The sequence below is a fragment of the Protopterus annectens genome, chromosome 10.part0 (assembly GCF_019279795.1).
Source record: "Protopterus annectens isolate FY-2018-M chromosome 10.part0, PAN1.0, whole genome shotgun sequence".
NCBI lineage: Eukaryota > Metazoa > Chordata > Ceratodontiformes > Protopteridae > Protopterus > Protopterus annectens.
The window spans coordinates 400,729,575-400,746,302 of record NC_056744.1 but is presented as its reverse complement, the minus strand read 5'-3'; the positions used below and the strand labels follow the sequence as shown (position 1 = coordinate 400,746,302).

The window sequence follows — 16,728 nt, the reverse complement described above, 5'->3', positions numbered from 1 at the left end:
GAGGATTTCATATGCTTTTCCATGCATTAGACACGTCTTCAATCACATAAACGGTTAATTAGCCAAACCTACTCAATACATTCTGGACAATGCCTGCATTTTCTGTAGTTGGATATTTCCACACAGCAATCATAAAAAGTGGGATCACAAGGGAGCAGTGGGTGAGCAATACTCTCTTACAGCTTCTGGCTTTCTGTTTCCACTCCTGGATGGACCACCTTCTATGTGGAGTATGCAGGTCCTTTCAGTGTCCATGTAGGCTTCTGCCAGTAGCCTGGTATTCTCCCACATGTCAGAGATATGCAGATAGGTGAACTGGAGATCCTACACAATGCCCATAGGGGTGCATGCACTGTACATCCTGTAATGGACCGGCATCTTGTCCAGCACTGGTTCTCTGCTTTATGACAAGCTGGTTGCTGGATATCTTCCTGCTCCTATCGATCCTGAACAGGATAACATGGGTACTAGAAAATTAATTAAATGAATGAGTCTTGAAAAGTACAAACATTGGTAACTGCCTTGAAAAATGAATCTTCTGCACTGTACCATAACAAAGGTACCTGCATCACATAACTTCCCATGCTGGCTTGCTTAAGACACCTTTTTTTTAATTTTTTGATTAATTACTTTAGACAACTTCATAAAAACCGAATGCTTGTTATAACAACAATTAAATGGAAATAAAACAATGAGGTACTCTGCATGTATCTAAAGCAAACCTGAATTCACTGCAGAAAAACTGTGATTTACCTTAGACCAAGCAATTGTAGGTCTTGGAACTCCATTTGCTTTGCAGGATAAAGTTATTGAAACTCCTTCAACTGTGCTAAATATCTGAGGGCCATACTGAATAGTAGGCAAAACTGAAAAAAGACAAGACATTAATACAGAGTTAGATCTCAATGCTTTGTTTCCTATTATTATACTCACTTTTTCTGCACATAAAACAGTCAAGTACTGCAGAGTTAGAACTCTGTATTGTTAAAGAAGTGAATATACTCAGTACAGAATAAAGTAAATCTCATCAGGCATATCTGATTATATATTTATACATATAATTCACATATTAACAAAAAGTGCACACACACACGCAACAAAGACAAATACAGGCACACACAGGTATAGATATATATATATATATATATATATATATATATATATATATATATACACATAAATATATAAAATGTATCTCTCTCTCTCTCTCTATATATATATATATATATATGGTTCTACCTGACTTCGTCGACAGCTGAGAAGACCGACATCGGAATCGGCAGCCCCAGAAGATCGAAAAGGAAGAAGACCGACGCGAATCGGGAGTTGCAGAACATCGACAATGCAGAAGACCGACACGACGGATGACAACACCAACGCCGAGGATGCCGACATGGGGAAAGGCTGTGTGAGTATCACGGTAGTGACGGACGTTAGTCTTGAGGCAGGTAAGTGTGGAGATTGACGGTCTGTGGGGATAGGGGTGGGTTAAGTGAGTTAGGGTTAGGGAGGCGATAGGGGTGGGTTAAGTGAGTGAGGGTTAGGGAGCGAGAGGGGTGGGGTAAGTGCGTTAGGGTTAGGGAGCGATAGGCGTGGGTCAAGTGAGTTAGGGTCAGGGAGCGATACGGGCGGGTTAAGTGAGTTAGGGTTAGGCGATAAAGCGGGTTAAGTGAGTTAGGGTTAGGCGGGTAGGTAAGTGTGCAATAGTGACGGACCTTAGGGTTAGGGTAAGGTTTAGTGTGGGCTTGTAAGGATTTTGGTGTGCTTGTGTTGTGTGTGTGTTTTGTGGAATGGGGATGTGTTTTGTTTTGTATGGGGTTTCGTGTTTGTGTACCGCCGGTTATTTCGTTGTCGGTTATGTGTGGTTTCGTGTTTATGGACTGTCAATATGGTGTCGGTGATGTGGTTGTCGGTGTTGTGTGGTTTCGATTATGTCAGGTAGAACCATATATATATATATATAAACATATATATATATATATATATATATATATACATACATATATATATATATATATATATATATATATATATAATATATATATATATATATACATATATATATATATATATATATATATATATATATATATATATATATATATATATATATATATATATATATATATATATATATATATATATATATATATATATGTATATATATATAATGTGATTTTACTCATGAAAGCAGGATGAGTATTTCCCTTTGTTTTTCATGTTTGCAAATCTCATTTGGTGTACTCTGTTACAAGAAATCAATGCATAATAATATGGTCTTGACTGACAAGTGCTACTGTGTCAATATGCAATTGACTTTATACAACCTTCAAATCCAAATCAATTCAGCTGAGTATTCATCTACATAGCATTCAAAGGATATACTAATTCTATTGCACTAGCAAATTTATTCTGTACTAATTCTACTGCACTTAAGAAGTTATTCTGTACTAATTCTACTGCACTAACAAAGCTATTCTCTACTAATTCTGCTGCACTTATGAAGTTATTCTGTACTAAATCTACTGCACTTATGAAGTTATTCTGTACTAATTGTACTGCACTAACAGTTATTCTGTACTAATTTTACTCCACTTACAAATTTATACTATAATAATTCTACTGCACCTATGAAGTTATTCTGTACTAATTCCATTGCACTAACAAAGTTATTCTGTACTAATTCTACAGCACTTATGAAGTTATTCTGTACAAATTGTACTGCACTAACAAAGTTATTCTGTACTAATTCTACTGCACTTATGAGCTTAATCTGTACTGATTCTACTGCACTAACAAAATCATTCTGTACTATTTCTACTGCACTTACAAAATGGTGCAGCAGTAGCGTTGTTGCCTCACAGCAAGAGGTTCTTCCGTTCGATTCCCGGCTGGAGTGCGGGAAGTGCCCTCTGTGTGGAGTCTGCATGTCCTCCCCGGGGTTGGGTGGGCGTTCGAAAGACATGCGTGAATGGGCGTGCCTTCATTGAAGGTTGAATGTCGAGCTGGCACCTCGACGTGCGTGAAAAACTGCCAATCATTAGCGGACCGGAGTTCCGCTGTGGCGACCCCTAACCGGGAAAAGCCGAAAGACAACAACAACAACTTACAAAGTTATTCTGTACTAATTCTACTGCACTTACGAAGTTATTCTATACTAATTCTGCTGCACTAAAAGTTATTATGTACTAATTCTACTGCACTAACAAAGTTATCTAATTCTACTGCACCAACAAAGTTTTTCCATGTGTTGTAGACTGCATTGTTGAAAAGAAATATATACTGTGTGCAGAAGAATAAACAGCTTACAGATATTATACTGTACAAAGCAGGATATTAAAAGATGGAGACCATCTTCAGAGTGCTTTTTCTTGGAAGATCAAAGACATTTTTAACACCTTTATTAAATTATCACTTAAGACACAGGGAAACAAACATTTATATAAAAGAAAACAAACAAAATTAGCATGTTCTTAGTTACAAAAATTATACATCACATATGTTGTTTTGCATAATTATCATCAACTTAACACTGCATAAATTGCTTAGTTTCTGCCTTCCCTTAAATCTCGTTCCTCCTCCAAAACATTATTCTGCATTTATTGTTCCCACATTTTCCATTTTTAATATGTAATTTGGTTCTACAGTTTTCTAAAGATCCCACTCCCAGTTCTTTTATCTCTGTTACAATATTGAATACTTCAAATACAGTTGGTTTACACTCCGAATTCCATTTTCTAGTACTTGCTTTTTTGGCAGCCACTGCGATTAAACTTGGCAAGGGCTTACTACGTCTAGCAAATTCAGATCATGTATCCTAGCTCAAAAAATAATTTCCTTAGTTATTCCGATTTGCTCACTTAATATTTCTGACAGAGTACTCTATAGGGAATTTGTGAAATCTGTCAACTCATTACATTCCCAAAACATATAATGTCCTTACATTCACTGCTGCAGTATTCTTTCTGTTTGGGATTCCCTGCTGTGAAACCCTGACATCGGCCAGTATACTAAAGCCTACTGTTGCTGTAAGGTATGCTGAATGCCACCCCTATGCTCCTTGCATAGCGTAGGGCTTAAAGTTGACGTCCAGATGTACCATCCTCAGAACTTCTTTGCCGCCAGTCTGAACACATCTCCATATCATTGGTCTGAATACCTAACATCATTTCTGCCAGTTTGAATGAAGTTTTCGTTCACCGGTTTAACGCCTATGTCTTCTTGCTGGTTCCGAGCTATTGCAGATAAGCACCCCAGTGAGGTTTTGTTTTTTCTTAGTTTTTGTGTTGCTCTAGGGGTTAATGTTATCCAGGAAGGGTAAATACCAGTGCGGGAGACAGATTCCCTATAAAGACTGTCACGATAAGTGTCCTTTTTTCTCAGGAGCTTCTCATGACCATACACCCCCTTCAGTTTGTCAGGCTTTCATACTGAAAACCTTTCATAGTAGGCTGTCTTCCCTTTCTTGAGAATCAGAGACTTAAGCTTCTCACTAAAGATACAATGGAAGGAACTTCCCACTCCAAGGGTCAGCTGTTAGGAAAGAAGAAGGTGACAAAGTTTAGACCGGACTCTTCCACTGTCCAGCCTCTGCTGCATGTTTCTCCCAAGGGCAGTGAGAACCCGGACGCTCGCCCAGCTTTGCTGTCTGATTTCTCTGCCGTGACCAAGTTGGAGGCCGGTAAGGATCTGGCTTGCAGCATGTCCAACGAGGCTTTGCAGGCAGAATTTTTGAATGTTCAGGGAAAAAGTACAGTTTTGTACCTACCATAAATGTAGATGTTTGAGTGTATACACTGCTGCAGTCATTACACTTGGGTTATCCTGCTGTCAGGTGGTCCCTCAGTCAGCCTGAGTTCCAAAGTCTTGGTCCGGCGTCAGTTGCTGTCACCTCTTCCCTGACGTCAGTGCGACAGGGGTATATAAGATGCAGCAGATGCCATTTTCTTCAGTTTTTCTTGCCTCAGATGTCAGGTGCCCCCAAAAACGTAGGCAATGCAAATTGCTAATAAAACATACATATGAAAAGAAATTCTAAAAATTTCAGTTACCAGCAAATACTCCCCATAGGTAGTAAAGGGTAGAAGAGTTAGGTATGTTAGGTTCATAGGTTCATACTAGGCTATCTGCCCTAGGGCATTTATAAGCCTAGCCAGAGTATGTTTGGCTTTCACCACCCATTTTAAATTAATTTTGCTATGCACTTTTTCGAGGTTAGTATACTATGCCTCTGTCTAACAGTGACACAGAAGTGATACCCGGGGTAAACCTACGATCTCCCATCCACTCATCAAGATTCCTCTTGAGGAGAGTCAATGAGGGACTCTGCCTAACCTGGACTGGGATTTTATTCCAGAGTGAAGGGAGCCTCTGGGTTATGACTCTGTCCCTCCAGCATGTCTTATTTATTTCAGTGCTGAGGTTCAAGTCTCTCGAGCGTGTAGCTCGATGGGATTTGGATTTTTTGAGGTGCAGCATGTCCCTTAATTCCAGGTTGGACATGGCTTTATACGTCAGGCACAGGTCGCCTCTGAGCAGGCGGTATGCCACTGAGTAGAGCTGGAGTTTCTTTAACTGGGCAGCATATGTCATCTGTTTGAGCCCTTTGATCCTCTTGGTGAGGTACTTTTGGGGTCTTTCCAGTTGCTGCAGGTGTTTGGTAAGGTACATCCCAAAAGGGGCATTGTACTCGATTATGGGCCTGATGAGGGATGAGCAAAGAGGCACGATGACCTCCCCTAATCTAGATGTGAATCCCTTCATGATTATGTACCAGCAAGTAAGAGGGGAAGGAGGGAGGGTAACCTGGACTGCAGCAGTGTATACACTCGAACATCTACATTTATGGTAGGTACAAGACTGTACTATGTTCATCGTGTTACACTGCTGCAGTCATTACACTTGGGTAGAATCCCAAAGCTGAGGTAGGGTGGCTGGTTCTATAAGGCATTAGGGGTGGCTATAAGGCCCTGCAGCACAGCAGTGGCAAAGCCAGCTCTGGATTTAGAGTAAAGAGGCAGATGGTAATGCTTGGTGAAGGTATGTACAGAACTCCAAGTTGCTGCTTCCAAAATGTCCTTGGTAGGTACTCCTCTGAGGTAGGCAGTTGAAGTGGCTGTTGCCCTGGTAGAATGAGACCTAATGCTGTTAGGTACAGTTTTCCCATGGTGTGTATAGCAGAAACGTATACAGTGTCCTATCCATTTTGAAATGGTCTGTTTTGAAATGGATTTTCCCTGTGCTCCTGCAGCATATGCTACAAACAATTGCTCAGTTTTCCTTTGGTTTTGTCCAAGTAGAAGCGTAACTGCCTGTGTATGTCCAAAGAATGCAGAAGTCTCTCCCCTTTATTCTGTGGGTTTGGATAAAAAGTTGGCAAGTGAATAGTTTGGTTTAGAGCCACACTTGATACCACCTTTGGCATAAAAGTAGGGTTTGTTCTTAAAGACACCCTGTCTTGGTGAAAAATGATGAAAGGTTCCACTACCATTAGTGCCTGTAATTCTGAAACTCTTCGTGCTGAGGTTATTGCCAGGAGCAGTGCAGTTTTCCAAGAGATATATTTTAAATCTGCTGCATTAGCTGGCTCAAAAGGAGGTAAAGTTAATTTTTCCAACATGAAATTGAGGTCCCAAGTTGGAGTTGGTGCTCTACTGGGCAGTCTTATGTTTTTAGCCCCTCTGAGGTACTGTTTTAGCAGAGGATTAGAAAAAATAGGTGGGTCCATGTTGTAATGAGCAGAGATGGCAGAGGCGTGGATCTTGATGGATGAAAAGGAGAGGCCTTTGTCCAGCATCTCAGTTAAATATTGTAGTATCTGAGGAATATTTGGGACAAGAGGGTCAAGGCTGTGAGCCTGGTTCCAAGCACAGAATCTCTTCCATTTATCCGAACAGGCTTTCCTGGTGCTAGGCCTTCTGGCCTCCAAAATGACATCCATAACAGCTTTGGAGAGAGGCATTGCTTGCTTGACTAAGGAATCTGCCATGCAGCCAGGTTTAAAGTCTTTAGCTGGCTGTGAAGTATCTGATTGTTGTGCTGAGTCAGAAGATGTGGGATTTGAGGCAAAATCCAGGGTTGACCTTGTGCTAAGTTCTTTAAGATTGGGTACCAGTGCTGGCGTGGCCAGTCTGGGGCAATCAGGATCATCTTTGGCTTTTCTTGCCTGGCTTTTATGAGTACCTTTGGAAGGAGAGGTAGTGGTGGGAAAGCATATACTTGTAGGTTTTTCCAGTTGAATGAGAGGGCATCCACTTTCCATGCTTGTGGGTGGTAAGTCCTTGTGCAGAATTTCTATAGCTGGAAGCTCATTGGGGATGCAAACAGATCTATGTCCGGGCTCCACCATTTTTGTGTTATCATTCTGAGTATTTGTGGATGTAATTTCCACTCGTATGATCCATGATGTTTCTGCTTAAGTCGTCTGCCAGTGTGTTTTTCTCTCCTGGCAGGAATTGTGCTTGCAGATGAACTTAATAGGTTGTAGCTGTGTTCCACAAGGTCATGGCTTGTCTGCAGAGGGGATAAGAATGAGTGCCCCCTTGCTTGTTTATGTACCACATACCTGTGGTGTTGTCTGTCTGTAGTAGTAGTTGTCCTGGATGCAGTAGGTCCTTGAAAGCTATAAGGGCATTTTGTACAGCTAGCATCTCTTTTTGATTGATGTGAAGATGCCTTTGTTCTGCAGGCCACTTACCCTGAATACATTTTCCTGCCATGTGTGCTCCCCAGGCGTAATCCGATGCATCTGTTGTCAGTGTTTGCCTGGCTGTGGGTTGAGTGAAAGGCTGTCCCTTGTTGAGGTGACATGCTTGAGCCCACCATCGAAACTCCTGTTGAAGGCAAGGAATTAGTGGTATTACTGTTTCCAAACTTTGACAGTGTTGAGACCAGACACTCTTTAGGTACCATTGTAGTTTCCTCATATGCAGTCTGGCATATGGAATTAGTAGTATGCAAGATGCCATGTAACACAAGGCCTGCAGAATTTTTCTTGCAGGGAGTTGGGTCTTTGTTGCCATCAATTGAAAATATTGAGTCAGTTGTCCTTGCTTGTCTGGCGTGAGATAAGCCATCTGGGCCGTTGTATTCAAGCTGGCACCCAGGAATATTACCTCTTGTGAGGGCACTAGTTTTGACTTCTTTTCATTTACTGTTTATGATAGGCAACTTAATAATTTTTTTACAAATGCCAGATGCTTTAGAAGAATGTCCTTGCTGTCTGCTTGAATCAGGCAGTCGTACAGGTACGGATAAATTTGAATTCTTTTCTGTCTGCAAAATGCAATTACTGGTGCCAGGCACTTTGTGAAGACCCTGGGCGCAATAGATAAGCCAAAGGGCAGTGCAGAGAATTGGTAGTGCATTGAACCAGCTATGAATCTGAGGTATCTTCGGCAGTTTTGTCTGATAGGGACATGCAGGTATGCCTCCTTGAGGTCCAAAGTTACGAGCCAAGCTTTCTTGCCCAGCATGGGAAGAAGCTGCTGTAGTGTCAACATTCTGAATTTTGGAACTTCCAGGTAAGTGTTAAGAGAAGAAAGATCCAAAATGGGTCTCCAGGCTTTGTCCTTTCTGGGAACCAGAAAGAGTCTTGAGTAAAATCCTTGTCCTTGCTCCTGTGTTGGTACCTTTTGAATAGCTCTCATGTCCATGAGTGCTGTAATTTGTCTTTGAGCCTCTGCTCATTGATTTGGTGGCAGATTTGGCATTCCTTTTAGCCTTGGCAGAGTGTGAAAGTGGAACCGGTAACCTTGAGATACAATGTTGAGAACCCATTTGTCTTTGGTGATCATATGCCAATTGTGACAGAAAAGTGCCAGTTTTCCTCCCAAGGGGGCTGACAAGAGAGAACTGCTTGGCAGCTATAGTGGGAAGTCATTGGGGCTGTTTTTTGTAAGGTTGAGGCCTGTCTTCCCCTTCTTTCTGGGTTGATGCACCCCATTGTCGAGGCCTGTAAGGACCTTGTGATTGGCCTCTACCTCTTGGACATCTGTATCTGCCCCTTTGATGTCTTTCTGTGACTGGAAAGGACCAATTCTTTGTTGGCCAATTTCTGCTAAATCGAGGAGGCTGAACCTGTAAGAAATCCTTCACGGTTTGCATAGATTTTGCCTTATCCTCCATTTTCTTTAATACCTCTTCTGCCTTAACTCCAAATAAAACACCCTGCTGCAAAGGTGCACCCAATAATTTTGCTTTAACATGATCTGGTAACGTCTGTTCTTTTTACCAAGCATGTCTTCTAATGACAGAACCTGTAACTGCTGCTCTACAGGAGGCCTCTAATGAATCAAAACCACATTGCAAAGTATGTTTTCCCACTTGTTCAGCTGCATGCAATAAATCCTGCATTTCTTTATAATTAGGAGGATCTGAGTTTGGAAGCATTTTTTGTTTCAACTGAGACATCAAATATTGCCAATATTTTAGCATGTGAAACTGGCAATTTAAGGCCCTCATTGCTAAAGTTGCAGATGTGTATACTTTCTTCCCCCATCTGTCTAATGCTCTGGAATCTCTGTCAGAGGGGACTGGGTTCTTTGCTGAGGAGGCCTTTACCCCTTTGGGGCCCTGAGAAATAGTTTCAGGGTCAGCAGCAGGGCTTTTATAAATAAATTTGTGAGAGTCAGGGACTGTGTATTATCTGTCTGGCTTAACTGGAGCAGGAGGTAAAGAATCAGGATTTAAACTGGATTCAGTATACACATCATCCACAATAGCTAACACTGGTGGAATAGCAAACGGTCTGTGTTGAGGTAATAAAAGGAAATCTCTGAGCCTGTTCTTGGACTCTGAATAATCCTGGCCCTCCCAATGGAAATGCTCCCTCATGGTATGCAAAGTTTCCCCAAAGGAGTAGTCCTCTGGCGGAGAGGCTGAAGGAATGGATTCCTCAGCATCAGAATCCTCATGGGGTAAAGAGTATCCTAGGTCTGAGGATGAATCTGAAGAGATGGATACCTGGTCGGATGAGTCATAGTCTGCATCCTGTCTAGGCCTTTTATCAGGAGGGGGATGGGACCCTCTAATCATTGAGATTAAGTCTTCGGCCATTTTGAGCATTTGTTTCTTAGGCATGGAGGCCTGTCCTGGTGAATGTTGAATTTGTTTCTTTGTTTTTAAAGGAGTTTTAGACTTAGCAGAAGATTTAATGGTTAACTGAGTAGGTCTGAATACACCCTCTGAAGCTACGGGTTGCTCAGCTACTCTGGATCCCACTGAAAGGTTAGTCTCGGTAGGCTGTAAATCTGGTGTGTCCGAAGGCCCAGCCATCTCCATGTGGGAGTCGGAGGTGGCCTGAGGTTCTAAAGTAGCGGTCGTCAGGGGCTGCGAAGGCGCCTCACTGAAAACCGGAGAACCGGCGACTGGCCTAGAAGAGGCTTTGTTGTCAGTTTTGGCCCTTGGATGCCTGTCCTTGTCTTTGTGCTTTTTGTGTATTCCGGTCGTCGGTAGTTCCGATGGCATGGTATAACTGAATTTTCTGCCAAAATAATGTCGGGCAAAATCAAACCGATGTTTAATAGTGCGCTCGTTAAACCTAGCACAAAACCGACATCCTGTGATGTCTTGGTCTGGGCCTAGGCATGGGATACAATAAGAATGGAAATCCTTATGAGGTATTTGCTTCCCACAAGAAATACAGTTATTAACTTTTACTGACATCGGTCTGAGGCAAGAAAAAGTTTCCCCAACGGGGTACTTAGCTTTGTAGAAGACTTTGGTTCTGGATTCGGAAAGAAAATCTCAGGAGTCGGCCGACTGTCACTTGCAAACTGCTTTTGCTTCGGGCACCGCGCGGCAAGAAAGACTGAAGAAAATGCATCTTATATACCCCTGTCGCACTGACGTCAGGGAAGAGGCGAAAGGAACCGACGCCGGACCAAGACTTTGGAACTCAGGTCGACTGAGGGCCCGCCTGACGGCAGGATAACCCAAGTGTAATGACTGCAGCAGTGTAACACGATGAACATCCACAGCTGTTTTTTTCCTAGGGGCCTAGAGGTGTGCCACAGATTTTAGTTAGGGAAAAAATTCCTACTACAGTTATTGAATATTGTCCTGGGTCAGAGCCTTTTAAGTTTTACAGGGTGGATGTTCCTTTAGGAAAAAAAAAAAAAAAGGAAGCAGGTTTCTCCTGCTCCTAGGGATCCACAGAGTGAGTGGCAAGCCTTTACTCAGAGGTTGTTTAATGTATTGATGGCATTAAAACCTCCTCAGGGGGTTTCTGTTCCTCCTCCCCCCTTGGTCTTCTACTCCCAGTAAAAGGCCCAAGGAACAGGATTCGTCTGAGGAACAGTCGAATACTGTTGAGGAATCCCTCACTTATTCTACTCAAATTCCTTCTCCTTTGGACTATGGGTCAGAGAAGGAGGAATTTAATAGTCATGATACTCCTTTAGAAGAAATTTCCTTTGGGGATTCAATCTCTAGGATGATGGGATTTTTTTTAAGTGGGACTGTGCTCAGGTCTCTGATACCCATAAGAGGTACTGTGAGTTACTGCAGATGGAATATCCTAAACCTGTGGCTATCCCTCCTACTTTGGTTACTTCACTGTATGTTTTTTCCAGTTCCTGTAAAGTGCCTGATTCTCTGCTCCCTGCTCCCAAGAAGGCTGATAGGTTTTATAGGGTGCCTGAGGATTTTAATTTTTTTGTACAAATGTCCTACTGCTGACCTCTCTGTGGTGTCAGTAGCCTCTGACAAGCCATCTCAATTGCTTCCTTCAACCAAGTTACTACCGTCTCACAAGGACAGCAGAACCATGGAAAGGCTGGGTAAAAAGGTTTACACTTCTGCTACCCTAGCTTTGAGGGCTATTAATTATCAGACCCATATGTCTAGGTATGTGTCGGCTCTCCTTTCTTAGGCCTGTCAGCTTATTTCTGATCTTCCAGACTGTGAGGGTAAAATTTCTGCTCTTTCCTTGCTAGGGACTTCCTCTCAAGTGGTTCATCATTCAGTGATGTGGAGGTATTCTTGTCTTAGGCTTCAACCTTTACCTGATGATATTAAGGCTAAGTTGATGGCTACTCCTCTGGATAATTAACTTTTATTTAGGGAAGCAGCTGCTGGTTTGTTTAAGTCCCATCAGGATAAGGGGAAGGCCTTACAGGAGCTTAAAAAAGAAGTTATGTACTTACCATAACGTTGCATGTTTGTAGTCCATCTCGCCTACATTCTTGCTGGATGGGTTCGGAGCTGATATTCGGCTCTGACTCAGCTGATACTAAAGCTCAAGAGCTTTTACTGGCTCGAGGCTAGCCCCTATCCCATGGTGCCTCACGGCAATTCCCCAGATCTAGTTTGCAAGAAAGCAATAAGTACCTATCAGGTAAGAAATATCAGAGTTGCATATATACATACAAAGGATTTTGAAATATAATCCATTCCAGGTGGACAACAAATGAGAACCAGGTCAGACAACACCAGTATAGTCCACCAGACCCCCCAGAAACAGGAAGGAGGTTGGAGGGAGGGACACAAGAATGTAGGCGAGATGGACTACAAACATGGAATGATATGGTAAGTACATAACGTCTTTATGTTATGCAGTCCTATCTCGCCGTAATTCTTTCTGGATGGGACAGCGTCCCTAGCACCTGTATCCTAAGTGGCTCAAGCGAAGAGACCCAAAGGAAGACCTGTCCTAGGAGGCCAAATCCAATCTGTAATGAGTGACAAAAGTATGTGTTCTTGCCCAAGTAGCTGCTGTGCAAAATGTATCAATTGGGAGCCTAGATCTAAAGGCACATGAAGTAGATACAGCTATAGTAGAATGGCCTTTGACTTTAGTGGGTAATTGTTTGCCAGCTGATTGATAAGCAAAGGAAATGTAATCCGAAAGCCATTTTGAAAGAGTAACCTTGGAAACAGGCAAGCCCTTCTTCTTGTCAGAAAAGGAAACAAATAATTGATCTGATTTTCTAAATTCTTTAGTTCTATGTAAATAAAATCTGAGAATTCTGTGAACGTCTAACTGTTGTAGTCTATACTCAGATTTATTAGAGTGGTTTGGAAAAAACACAGGTAGCTCAATAGTAGTATTCGGATTGTGCTCTTTGCATACCTTGGGAAGAAAGGAAGGGTTTGTCCTGAGTGTGACTCTATCCTTGTGAAAAATAATGTAAGGAGGTCGAATAGTAAGAGCTTGCAATTCTGAGACTCTCCTAGCAGATGTTATGTCTACTAAGAATAGTGTTTTCCACGACAACAATTTTAGGTCTGATGAAGAGGATGGCTCAAAGGATGCAGACATCAAAGATGAGAGGACTAAGTTTAAGTCCCAGGGATCTAATGGCTGTTTGATTGGAGTCCTGAGAAGAAGAACTCCTTTTAAGAACGTTTTACACAAGGAGTGTTGCATGACTGGATTTCCCAAGAAGCCAAAATGGAAACTGGAAATGGCAGCTAACTGAACTTTAACTGTAGCAGCTGCAGCTCCTTCATGAAAAATGGATGCTAGGAAGGATAGGATAGATTCTATAGGAGCCATATATGGATCTAAGCCCTGGTTCGTAGCCCAAATCGAAAACCTTTTCCATTTGCTGGAGTATAGTTTCTGAGTGGAAGGTTTATGGGATGAAATTACAATGTGTTTGACAGAAGGGGACAGGGGAATACACCTGGCTATTCATGGAACTGGAGCAGCTATGCTCTAAATTTGAGGGTGTGGATGGTGGAGTGGAACTGTCCCGATTGATGAATCAGGTCTGGAGATGGGTCCAGAATCCATGGTTCCTCCAAGAGGTAGGGCCACAGGAAGGGAAACCAAACTTGTCGAGGCCTGTAAGGAGCAATGAGGATCAGGAACTCCTCAACTGTTTTGCTTTCTGTATTACCTTCGGAATGAGAGGAAAAGGTGGAAAGGCATAAAGAAGTCCCGGGGACCAATCATGGAGTAGAGCATCCTTGTGTGACATCCCCGGATGGGGAATGAGGGCTAAGTAGCTGCTGCATTTGGTGTTCAGGTGAGTGGCAAATAGGTCGCAGCAAGGCTGGCCCCATCTGTGAAAGATCTCTTTCGCAACTTTTGGATTCAGGGACCATTCGTGAGGCATCAGAATTGCTCGGCTGAGTTTGTCTGCTTTTATGTTGGATTTCCCCGGGATGTGCATTGCTATCAGGAAGCATTGAGTATCCATCGCACATTTCCAAACTCTTCAGGCCTCTCTGCAAAGCAGGTAAGAATTGGTTCCCCCTTGCTTGTTTATGTACCACATGACAGACATGTTGTCTGACTGCATCGCAATTGTCCTGGTGGGAAGGGAGCTGTGAAGTGCTTGCAACGCATACAGCACCGCTCTCATCTCCAGAACATTGATGTGCAAGTGGTTCTCGTGGTTCTGCCAAGTACCTTGGACTGTCATTCCCAGATAATGTCCCCCCACCCCATCTGGGAAGCGTCCGTGGTCAAAACTGCTTTCTCTTGGGGAAGAACAAGTGGACGACCTAGAAGAAGTTGTTCTGTGTGCAACCACCATGTCAGATCCTTCTTACAGGTGTTTGTTATAAAAATCTGGTGAGACAATGGATAGTCTTGCATCGACCATTGGGCAAATAACAGCCACTGAAGAATCCTCATGTGTAGATGAGCAAGAGGAGCTAATAGGATGGAGGAAGCTATAGTCCCTAGGACTTGAAGGACTACTCTGGCCTGAACTTTTTGTTTGTTTAGCAAGGATCTGACTTGACTGCGTAGAGACTCTACTCTTTCTGGTGTTAGTCTTGCTGACATGGTGGTTGTGTCGATTTCTGAGCCTAAGTATACAATGTGTTGTGAAGGAGATAACGCTGACTTTTTTAGGTTGACAGTGATGCCTAGACTGGCAAACAAGGATAGAGTCTCATCCCTGGTTCTGATGAGTTGATGCTTGGTGGTAGCAGTGAGGAGCCAGTCGTCTAGGTACAGAAACACCTGGAATCCTTGACATCTCAGGAGAGCAGTAACCACTGCCATGCATTTGGTGAACACTCTGGGGGCTGTAGTGAGACCAAAGGGCAGTGTTCTGAACTGAAAATGACTGGCTCCTAGCCGCAAACGTAAGTGTCTCCTGGAGCGCCTGTCCATTTTAATGTGGTAGTACGCATCCTGGAGATCGATTGAGCACAACCAATTGTCTTTTCCGATAAAGGGAAATATCGACTGCAGAGTGACCATTCAAAACTTCGATTTCTTTACATACTTGTTGAGCCTGCTGAGATCTAGGATTGATCTCCAGTCCCCTGTCTTTTTCGGAACTAAAAAGTATTGAGAGTAAGTTCCGGATCCTACTTGCTCTGCAGGGACCTCTTGGATGACTCTTTTTTGCAGCAACTAGATGACCTCTGATGTTGCATGGTCTAGTTGGATGGATAGTACGTCTGGTAGAGACCAGTTTGTTGGGAGTTCAGAAACAAAGGGGATCAGGTAACCTCTGGATATTATGGTGTGTACCTAACGATCTTGTGAGATGGTTAGCCAGGCACTTGGGTACAGTGATAGACAGCCCCCGACTGCCTCTAGAGACAGACAGTCGGGCAACCCCTCAGGGGCGATGGAAGGGATGATCAGAGAAAGTTTCTCTCTCTCCCTGATGCTGTGGACCTCCCCTGCCGCAAGGGTGGCGTCTTCCATTATATCCTCCCCCTCTGCCTCTATAGGAGGCTTGACCTTGTGCCTGAGGGAAACCTTTTTGGGATTTACAGAACACATTTTCCCTCCTGTATTTCCCTTGGGATAGGGTCTAGATGGGAGGGAGAAACGGACTCTGACAGCAGATAAGGTTTTCCCTTCCTGCTCACAGCTAGTCAAAGCCTCTTTCACTTGGGGTCCAAAAACAGATGAACCATCAAAGGGTACGTTAGTGAAGGAAGATTTGAAGGACTCTGTGAAATTACAAAGACACATCCAAGAATGTCTCCTGAGGGATATTCCTGCTGTGGCTGTCCTACTCGCTCCATCTGCTGCGTATTATATCAGCCTCATGGAGGAGTTAGCTATGGATGTAAGGGTGGAGAGCTGTGCAGAAACCTTATCCATAGAACCTGGAACTACTGAACCCTGGAGGGTATCTCCTAACTCTTTCAGGAGATCCCTCTGAAGACGAGTAAAATGGGTAAGGTAATTCAGTGATCTTAGTGTAAATGCTGCTGAAGAAAAGGTACGCTTCCCATACCCATCCATCGTCCTGGACTCCTTACTAGGAGGATGGATATTAGAAGATGTTTGAGATAACTCCTTCTTAGTGGCCACTGCTACCACCATAGCATCAATGAGAACTCCTTTACTAAGAAAAGTCTTGTCCTCAGGTGCTGTCATAAACTTATTTGGCCTCCTCGGGACGGGCTCCACTGAGTCTGGGGAGGTCCAGGCTTTCCGTGATATGACCCCTAAGGGTTGGTCATAAGGCGGTGTCACCCAGGAGGTGGAAGGTCAGGAACCAATGGCCTCAAGATACACTGATTCATCCTCAGTAGGGTTAGAGGTCTTCCAATCACCCCTATGTCTAAGGATTTCTAGGATGTCAGAGAAGGAGACATCCTCAGAGGGGGATCTAGGGGACCCTTCTGATTCCTCTAAATTAGTGTCTGACGTGACAGACTCAGGTGAGTCAACATGCTTCCTCTTACACAGCCTCTTCCGAGGAAGCTCTCCAGTGGGATAATCTGGGGATGTTTTGGAAGAGGGGCACCTCCAATGGGGGCTACTTGGGCCTCTGGTTCCCTACACTGTGGGGGTGGCAG

The 16,728-nt window shown here is 43.2% G+C and overlaps 1 protein-coding gene across 1 annotated transcript in view; it reads right to left on the bottom strand.

Annotated features, from left to right (window-relative positions):
- HMCN1 (hemicentin 1) overlaps window positions 1-16,728 on the bottom strand; it is a 5,606,893-nt gene that overhangs the window by 3,290,366 nt on the left and 2,299,799 nt on the right. The window contains exon 20 of the mRNA XM_044085314.1: window positions 754-866. Coding sequence (XP_043941249.1) covers window positions 754-866 — 113 coding nt within the window. The remainder of the gene's footprint in view (window positions 1-753; window positions 867-16,728) is intronic.